The 10,000-nt window shown below is 46.6% G+C and overlaps 1 protein-coding gene and 1 pseudogene across 2 annotated transcripts in view; both read right to left on the reverse strand.

The window, feature by feature from the left end:
* The window catches only part of LOC308167788 (circularly permutated Ras protein 1-like), an 8,498-nt pseudogene extending 3,091 nt beyond the window's left edge, over positions 1-5,407 (reverse strand). The window contains exons 1-12 of the transcript in view: positions 5,317-5,407; positions 5,169-5,221; positions 4,940-5,027; positions 3,586-3,666; positions 3,427-3,500; positions 3,029-3,160; positions 2,168-2,209; positions 1,561-1,650; positions 985-1,136; positions 687-768; positions 391-521; positions 34-118 (exon numbers count right to left, since the gene is read on the reverse strand). The product of the transcript in view is annotated as a circularly permutated Ras protein 1-like (transcript). The remainder of the gene's footprint in view (positions 1-33; positions 119-390; positions 522-686; positions 769-984; positions 1,137-1,560; positions 1,651-2,167; positions 2,210-3,028; positions 3,161-3,426; positions 3,501-3,585; positions 3,667-4,939; positions 5,028-5,168; positions 5,222-5,316) is intronic.
* A 1,701-nt stretch (positions 5,408-7,108) lies between these two features.
* Positions 7,109-10,000, reverse strand: part of LOC308167074 (protein kinase C and casein kinase substrate in neurons protein 3-like) — a gene marked incomplete at both ends in the record, with an annotated part of 9,089 nt that continues 6,197 nt past the window's right edge. The window contains 3 exons of the mRNA XM_080541433.1: positions 7,109-7,221; positions 7,503-7,582; positions 9,028-9,095. Of these exons, the coding sequence (XP_080397559.1) occupies positions 7,109-7,221; positions 7,503-7,582; positions 9,028-9,095 (261 nt within the window). The remainder of the gene's footprint in view (positions 7,222-7,502; positions 7,583-9,027; positions 9,096-10,000) is intronic.

Raw genomic sequence — 10,000 nt, forward strand, 5'->3', positions numbered from 1 at the left:
AAAGCCATATCCCTAAAGTAACGTCTCACCCACCTTACCCCCTGTGCGATCTGCTAGTCTCCCCAGTTCATCCAGTCTGCAGTCTGTCCCCTCTATGGACATCACTGACACTGTCACACTAAGAGAGAGAGAGAGAGAGAGAGAGAGAGAGAGAGAGAGAGAGAGAGGGGGGGGGGGGGGAGAGAGGGAGAAAAATAGAGAGGTTAACAATTCATTCTCGTTAACAGCTATAGTGCGGCTACCAAAGGACTGGACCCACTGTTAATGGCAGTAATGTCACAGTACCCCAATGTTTATACAACAAACACCAAGCAATTTTGAGTAAATATTAACTCATGTTATTGACTGCCTAGATGACAGTGAAAATGTATAGTACAGGTCCAAACCCACCCCTGGTTGGCAGCGTACTCCCCCAGGTCCTGGTATAAGATGGTGGAGGAGAGGAGCGTACAAGCATCATTGTCCTCCACCTCTAGATTCCCCAGCCCTGTGTTGGCCTTCCCATCTGTGCAGATGATCACCTGAGGAGACAGACAGAGAGAGAGAGATCCTATTGGTTATAAGCCAAACAGAATCCCAAATCAAGCCCTAACCCCTCCCACCCAGGCACTCGAGTAGATCTGAAAGGACTTGATAGGCATAAGGAAGATGATAGTAATTAAGGCATAAGGAGGACATGTACTGACCTTTGACCCTGGTTGCCGAGAGGCCATTGCAATGGCTAGAAGAGCAGCTGGACCCAGAGCCGTCGCTCCACACGCTGCCAATCTGTTCATGAGGAGAAATAAAGGGGACAATACATTATTATATAGACACGCAATAGTGTGTTTCTATATTTTGAGTTGCTCGGATATTGCATTGAAAATCAGCTGTTCATCATATAATCCCTTTTCCACTTTTGGATCACATGCCGTCATGATGCACAAGTTGAGACCCTTGTTTGTTGTTGATGAACTTCCCCTTCCCTTCCTTTGCTTCCCTTACCCCAGTATCTCTCTCTGTAGACCGTCTCTGGTCCGTGAGAGAGGGGGCGGGCTCGGGGAGCTGAACGCTGCTTCCTTCAGGTACTCGCTGTCCATCAACTCAGCTCCCCTCACGAAGCGCGACGTTAACTCATCATACCCATGCAGAGTCACCTGGAAACAGAAACATCACATGACTATCTTCACTACAGATAACAATCTAATCTGAAAAATGTTGGATTCACTATGAAGAAGCAGCTTATAGCATCCAATATTTTCAGTGCATGAAAGAGCACGCAAAACATAAATTGACAATTTTAAACCAATGACAATTGAAAATTGTGTTCTAAAATACATGGAAACACACAATATTCTAACTGAGGCATTCAAAGATGGCAAACACAGCAGGTATAGGCTACAGTTGATCAAATGAATGAATGAATGAATGAATGAATGAATGAATGAATGAATGAATGAATGGACTTTATTGTCATTGCTACAGTACAGGTACCAAACAACGAAATTTAGGAGGGGTGGCTCCCCTGGTGTTAGGAAAGGGAAAACCAGCGATACATAATAGATAATAATAATACTCTACCTGGTTGTTGAAGGTGATGAGTCCTACACGTGTGTGTGGTTGTGTTGTACTCAGCTTGTGAACACACTGCAACACCGCCTCCTGGACAAACTGGTTTGAGAGCAACATTGATCAGTAGCAGCCTCGACACCAGTGGAAGCTAGTGGAGGTAGAAATCCAGAGGACAGACTCATTGTAATGCTGATTTTCCTCATTCCATCCTGTGCATTACAATGAGTCCGTCCTCCTTCTACCTCCGCCAGCCTCACCTGCCCTACACAGGCCACAGTCCCAGGATCAACTCTGGCACATTACTGTGAATCAGTTATTACATTCTAATTAATTAATTAATTAATTTGGCCATTTAGCAGACGCTTTTATCCAAAGCGACTTACAATTACGAATTACAGGGACATTCCCCCTGGAGTAACTGAGGGCTAAGTGCCTTACTCAAGGGCACACTAGTAGTGGTGTGGTTTCAGGCGGGATTTGAACTCACAACCTTCCGATCACAAGTCCAATTCACTATCCACTAGACCACCACTACTACATTCTGCAGTCTTATCTTCCTCCAACTTCAATGTCATTGTGTTGAAGCGCTCTCCATCCAAATCATCAAAGAGCTTACCTCAAGACGTGACCTATGGATAGTGGTCTCTCCTTCCATCACCTAGCACGGGGGGCATAGAGATGGATGATCTGCTTATTTGAATGTCCCGAAAACTGAAATTGCAGTGTTTATGCTAAAGGGCTCTCTCGATGATCCTGTTGCACTCTGTTACCTTTATGTAGCTAACAGAAAACTAAGAGTGAGAAAAAAGCTTAGAATACCTTCCATTTACTGAACAAAAATATAAACGCAACACTTTTGGTTTTGCATGTTTTGAAGGAGCATGCAATTGGCATGCCGACTCCAGGAATGTCCACCAGAGCTGTTGCCTGTGAATTGAATGTTAATTTCTCTACCATAAGCCGTCTCCAAAGTCATTTCCAATTCTAATTCCATGTCACGGAAACGCCTTTGGAGACGGATTATGGTAGAGAAATTAACATTCAATTCACGGGCAACAGTTTTGGTGGGCATTCCTGCCAATTGCACGCTCCCTCAAAACTTGCGACATCTGTCGCATTGTGCTGTGTGATAAAACTGCACATTTTAGAGTTTCCTTTTATTGTGACCAGCCTAGGGCACATCTGTGCAATATTCATGCTGTGTAATCAGCATCTGGATATAACACACCTGTCAGGTGGATGGTTTACCTCGGCACATGAGATAAAAAGTGCTCACTAACACAAATTTAAACAAAATGTAAACAAATTTGTGAACACAATTTGAGAGAAATAGGCCTTAGGTCTTTGAAACTCATGAGTCTTTGAAAATGTTTTACAATTTTACACACGTGTTTGATACCTTTCCTCATTCCATTCCATGCATTACAATCAGCCTGTCCTCCGATTTCTACCTCCACCAGCCTCCACTGATCTGTACCTGTGAGGTGATGCTCATGGACCCAGAGATGTCGATACAGAACAGCAGCAGAGCGTCTGAGGTTGATAGGCATTTGAGGTCAGGGGTCAACAGGAAGAGGCTGTCCTCACAGCCAATCGGAGGGCAGCGGGGCTGAGGGGTGGGAGGGGAGGGTGTCGCTGGCTCCCATGATTGGCAGAAATAACAGACGTTTACCTGGAGTACAGGAGGGAAGGTGGGAAAAGGGTGGAACACTACATTGTGCAGCTGTCATCACTAGATAGAGAATGATATCATAGTCTCCTAGGTCAATATCGTTGAATACCTTAGAGGGAATCACAATGTTTGCTTGAAAACTATTCTATTTTTCATATTTTACAGTATCATTATGTCCAGTAGAGAGGTAAAGGCCATATTACCACATTGTCATAGTAGGAGTCCAGCACAGAGCCGCACTGGGAGCAGGAGGTGGGTTGTCCCTGGATGGTCAGCACTGCGGAGGGACACACATGTCGGTCAACTCATCATCATCATCCAACACCACTGAAGAATGGCGGTAAAGAGAAATATGCTCCAACCGTTTTCCTCTTCTATCAGTCTGCCCAGGCTGACCAGGATCACATTGGGGTTCCCTGGCAACGGCTGCTTCTCCCCGGATCCTGTGGAGTAAATGAAACACTTCATCATTGTCAATCATGGTTGCACAGCACAGTACTCATAAATCAGGTATCGCTTTTTTGGAGCAGGCTGATGTTGTCATGGAAAGCATTGCTTTGCAGCTTTGCAGCTTTGCACTTACAGTTGTGCTTGTTGCAGTTGTGTGTAGGGAGAAATCAAGATTGTGTTAACCAGGGATACTGATAAAGGTTGAATTTGCAAGCAACTGAACATAGCTAGCAGATTACCTAATGATAGAATAGAATGAACAAACCTCTGGCTATGGGAGGAGACAAGGGGGATCTGCTGGATGAGGAAGAGGAGGTGGGTGAAGAAGACTTGGTGGAGGACGTAGGCAGTAGAACCAGGTACTCAGGGCAGGACATCAAGAATGGCGGTCTGGGAGGCAGGGGTGGAGCTGAGGCTAGAGACAGAGGCATTCAATGTTGACGTTGGCCCTGGCTATAACCTTCATCACATTCATCATTCCCATCTTTACATCTATAGCCTACAATGAACTTTTGGGAGACTCAAACTCTGGACTATATTGGCCTTGGACACAAAAGGTTATTGTTGTTGTTATTGTATTTATTTAAGAAATTACAAAATGGTGAAAGAATAAAATGGATTAAAAATAGTGCTACGGTTTATACTAAAACCTCACCATAACTTAATGATTTAAAACATAAAGATTATGTAATTGACAATTATCACCTGATTTCTGTGTAGTTGATTGACCATTGCCCGTGGCGACCAGCTGCTTTGTCTCTCCCCCAATGCTTTTTGCGTTTGGATCTAATGGATGTTGACGTAACCCAACGTCCAATTCCTCCTTAGGAAGGTCATAGATCAGCCCATTGAGGGAGAAAGTGGTCTGGGCTGCCGGCATTGGCTGGATGTAAGGTTGTACTTGGTTGTTTAGGGAGCGTTGCATGTTTGGAGGTAGCAGAGCTGGAGGAGGAGAGGGAGGTGGACACAGAGTTAGCCTGTGGTCATTTCTAAATGTTGTGGTTAGCCTATGGTCATTTCTAAATGGTCTAAACAGTTTATGACACCTGTTACGGTTCGATTATCTATGATAAAGGTAGTTACACACAGGCTTCATTCGTTGCAATGAACTTACAGTAGTTGACCTGCTGTATTGCAGTTCTGTATGTTTTCATTACAAATGGTGAAGCTGTAATAAGATATAGTATTTCAGTGTAGCAATACTTAAGAGCCTCATACAACCAAACTAGTCAAAAGCATTGATATACAGGTAATAGCATACCATACCTGTCTTGCGAGGTGTTTGGGATGTGATCGGTTGAGACGGGGGTGCATCTGGGAGCTCCGACCCTCCTCTCTGGTGGAAGGCTGCATTCTGGTACAGAGGGGAGGGGGGTGGGGAGGGGGATGGCAAGGGGCTTGAAGCTCTCTTCACCTCTACATTGCTAGTGATGTGTCCTATGATCCTCTGAGAGGGGGTGTGGTGGGGGTGTTGGGGTTCCTTGGGGGGCGTGGGGGGAGGAGGGGGAGGGATGCGGGGGCGGACCGCCTTCAGGGGAGGCAGGAGAGCTGAGGGAGAGATGAGAGGGACTGTGTTTAGTATATATGATGTGAAAACTGACATTATTATACACATGGAGTCAGCTCTCCGAAAACAATCTCACCTGAGCGTTTGATGAGATTTGGACTTATTTTCTGGCCCACCCTCTGACTGGTTGACGGAGGTACGTAAACGTACCCACAGGCAAATTCCATTGGGGGCTCTACCTGTCTGTGAACCATTAACCATACCAAGCATTTACCATTTGAACCGGGTAAGGTCATGGATCACTCAATGTTCGGTTGAGTTATGCAATCAGTCACTCAGAGACACAGAGGGTTAAAGTCAGACAGAGACACTAGGTTTAAAATGAAACATGTGCATAATCCTCACTTTCACAATGACGCTCTTATTCCTGGTCTCTTTATGTCGTTTTGCGATTTAGTATAGTCAACGTACTGTAAGCTGTTGACTTCTGACATTGGCTATAATAATAAACACACCCACGATTATGTAACCTAATCCTCAGTCTGTCTATGCCCATTCAGTGGTAGTCAGCCAGACACCACAAGCTAATCAGTAACAGTGCTCTTGGTAACATTGTCAGAACAATGGTCAAATTGAAGACAACAAACATACATTGAACACATACGATAGTATTGCGTGAAATGACCAGCTATTCTGTCATCTTACCTCAAGCTTTTCTTAGGCGCACAACGCCTTGGAAACTGACGGTATAGTGTGACCATAAAGGTTACTCCTTTACTGAGCTGCTTGAAGTATGTGTGTGTGATGACGTCATTCACTCATATCTTGTGTGTGTGTGTGTGTGTGTGTGTGTGTGTGCGTATGTATGGGGTAATCTAAAACAAGCTGTCCGACAGGTTAGTCCTGATGACTGTCGGAAATATGACAGTTGAGTAAATACAGGTTCTAAATACAGTAGACGCCCAGAATAGCCGATGGCTCAGCAGGCTTAGAGATAACGCAGTAAACATTGCGGTACTCCACCCTTTAATTATACACCACCTTTTAATGATACAAGTGTACACATCATTAACACCTTGAGTGCGTACTCTGTGTGTGTGTACAGATATCAATGCACAACAGGTGGTGAAATATTGACAGAGATCAAAGAGCACTTCATCTGAACATGGGTGATCAAAGAAGTTGGCATATCATTTCACCCTGTCAGAATGTAGCCATGTGTCAATACAATTGACGACAAACATAAGCAAACTTATTGAAGAGTTAGGACTTTTATTTTGAAAATGCAATCCATCCTTATTGCAGGACGGACTTGAATTCTACATCTATAGCATGCGTAAACATACAACTTTTTGATTGTGACATCATACACACAAATCAAATCACTGTAAACCTGTTGCTCCTGGTCAGGGGCTATCTACTAGAATAATGATCAAATAACTTAAGTGACAGAAGTACACACACATTCTCTTTTATACTTTCTCTCTTGTGCACATGAGCATACACACAGACGCGCACACGCACACACACACACACACTCACACACACACACTCGCACACACACACACACACACACGCACACACACACACACACACACACACACACACACACACACACACACACACACACACACACACACACACAGGGGGGTGGGGCGGGGGGGGAGAGCCCCTGCTCTGATAGTATACACAGCGTGGTCTAGGCACTTATAAGTTAATTCATATTGCACAAAATACTTAAACCGTGGTAGGTTAAATTAAGATTAAAATTAAGGAAATTGAAAATATCTCTCTTTTTGAACCATGGACTTTAACATTTCATGTTAATTGTTACTTCGTAAGATTTAAAAGTACAAATCTAAATTTGAAAGTTATCTTGCACCATATGTTCAATGAAGACATGCACAGTCATTTCGCAGAACAAGACATCACTGCGCGATCTCAACATAATTGGCTGGGTAGAATCCCTCCTTCCCTGTGTCCGTCATCCCTCTGCACCACCCCTGGTCGTCCTCCTCCTCCACCTTCAGGAACACCTCCCCTAGGGGGAGAAGAACAGAGACAGGTGTTAGGACGAGCCATTTGATTGGCTGGGACACAGACATGTTGTAGCATGTCCATGCCTTGAGTGTGAGTGCAGTGATTTAAAGAGATCTAACATTTTCTGATGATCATTGTTAAAGCCTTACTATGTATGCACGTTGTACTAAGATGCTATATTTGATTTAACATATTCCCAATGCCCTCTGAGTATTAGAGAAGTGCTACTGTATACACTACTGTAAATCCCATCCTCCATATGCCACTCCACTGTGTTGTCACCTGCTTTAAAGGACAGCTCATCACCCTCCTCTCCCACGTACTCATACAGAGCTCGCACCTTCACTCCTCCAATCATCACACTGGGGGAGAGAGGACAGGGAGGGAGGGAGGGAGGGAGGGTTAGAGGAAGGACAGAGAGGGAGGAGAGGGAAGGAGGGAGGGTTAGCGGGAGGGAGAGAGGAAGGTCAGAGAGGGAGGGAGGGAGGGAAGGAGGGAGGGTTAGAGGGAGGGAGAGAGGAAGGTCAGGGAAGGACAGGGAGGGAGGTTTGGGTTAGCGGGAGGAAGAGAGGAAGGAAGGAAAGGGAGGGAGGGAGGGAAGGAGGGAGGGAGAGAGGAAGGGAAGGGATGGAGGGAGGGTTGGAGGGAGGGAGAGAGGAAGGGCAGGGATGGAGGGAGGGTTGGAGGGAGGGAGAGAGGAAAGACAGGGATGGAGGGAGGGTTGGAGGGAGGGAGAGAGGAAGGGCAGGGATGGAGGGAGGGTTGGAGGGAGGGAGAGAGGAAGGGCAGGGATGGAGGGAGGGTTGGAGGGAGGGAGAGAGGAAGGGCAGGGATGGAGGGAGGGTTGGAGGGAGGGAGGGAGAGAGGAAGGGCAGGGATGGAGGGAGGGTTGGAGGGAGAGAGGAAAGACAGGGATGGAGGGAGGGTTGGAGGGAGGGAGAGAGGAAAGACAGGGATGGAGGGAGGGTTGGAGGGAGGGAGAGAGGAAAGACAGGGATGGAGGGAGGGTTGGAGGGAGGGAGAGAGGAAGGGCAGGGATGGAGAGAGGGTTGGAGGGAGGGAGAGAGGAAGGGCAGGGATGGAGAGAGGGTTGGAGGGAGGGAGAGAGGAAGGGCAGGGATGGAGGGAAGGTTGGAGGGAGGGAGAGAGGAAGGGCAGGGATGGAGAGAGGGTTGGAGGGAGGGAGAGAGGAAGGGCAGGGATGGAGGGAGGGTTGGAGGGAGGGAGAGAGGAAAGACAGGGATGGAGAGAGGGTTGGAGGGAGGGAGAGAGGAAAGACAGGGATGGAGGGAGGGTTGGAGGGAGGGAGAGAGGAAGGGCAGGGATGGAGGGAGGGTTGGAGGGAGGGAGAGAGGAAGGGCAGGGATGGAGAGAGGGTTGGAGGGAGGGAGAGAGGAAGGGCAGGGATGGAGAGAGGGTTGGAGGGAGGGAGAGAGGAAAGACAGGGATGGAGAGAGGATTGGAGGGAGGGAGAGAGGAAGGGCAGGGATGGAGAGAGGGTTGGAGGGAGGGAGAGAGGAAGGGCAGGGATGGAGGGAGGGTTGGAGGGAGGGAGAGAGGAAGGACAGGGAAGGAGACAATCATTATAAACAAACAATGCTGTATGGATGGTAGCTGTCATGTTCATCTCGGGATTGATCTCATCTTACTCTCATCAAGCCATGGCTTCAGCCTACACCTTTTTGGACCTGGTGTTACGCATTGTGACTGTGTACATTTTTAATATCTGTATTATGAATTGTATAAGGGACCAAGATAAACATTCTCAATCAATCAATCAATCAATCAATCAATCAATCAATCTTACGGTCCGTCCTTCGCCCCTTTGCGGTGGCCTTTTCGCCTCTTATGCTTTTTCACAGGTGGGACCCACTCCTGAGGAGACAGACAGACAACAGGGGCCTCATTTATAAAAAAGTACTTGAACGTCATCTTTGACTTTCACGTACGCACATTTTTCTAAACGGACGTAAGCATTATTTATAAAACGGGCTGCGATGGTTTAAAGTTGCGTACGTGCTTCCTTCTTTAAATACCAACGCAGGTAAAATGAACGCAGGTGAATGAGGTTTGTATTAACGCCCTGTGATAGCGGCTCAATTATAGCGGCTGAATTAAGACAAGTGCTATAATATAGGGTAGGCGTTCGTCTGGAAGCGGGAGAGGGCAGAGAAGGGTGGCTTCCCGGTAAGTTGCATTTGTAACGTTTGATCATGACAACTAACCAGGCACATGCTTATACTCAGTACTCAAGTTGTAAAAGAAAATCAGGGGAGGTGGTGGATTTTATCATATGAGGACAATTTTAGCATCCCCTCAGCGTCAGTGACTTCAGTGTCAGTAACTTGGAAAAAATGTCATTGCATGTGTGCGTGCCCCCTCGCACCTTGAAATAGCAGTAATACCACTTTCATTGATAAAATGACGTATGGAAAGAGGGGGACGAAAGAGGGGGACGATTTTGACTGTTTTTATTTCTGGGGGGATGCCAGAAAATAAGTGCTGCTTATACTGTAATAATATAATGGTCTTATTCTTATCAGGTGGTCTTATTCTTATATGGCTGCTCACTCCCTTTGCGAATTCCCAGACACCGGAGAAAATCCAGTATAATTTAGCGCATGGCAGGGCAAGGTCCGTTGTGGAACGCACTAGGCATGTTGAAGGCAGGGGCGTGTCCAGGGGGGGGGGCAGGGGTGGCTTGTGCCACCCCTGAAATCTGATTGGCCACCCTAGGTGCCACCCTGATTGATTGGCTATCTGCCTAGTCACTCAGAGCA

Source organism: Nansenia antarctica, assembly GCF_963989245.1.
Source record: "Nansenia antarctica genome assembly, chromosome: 11".
Taxonomy (NCBI): Eukaryota; Metazoa; Chordata; class Actinopteri; order Argentiniformes; family Microstomatidae; genus Nansenia; species Nansenia antarctica.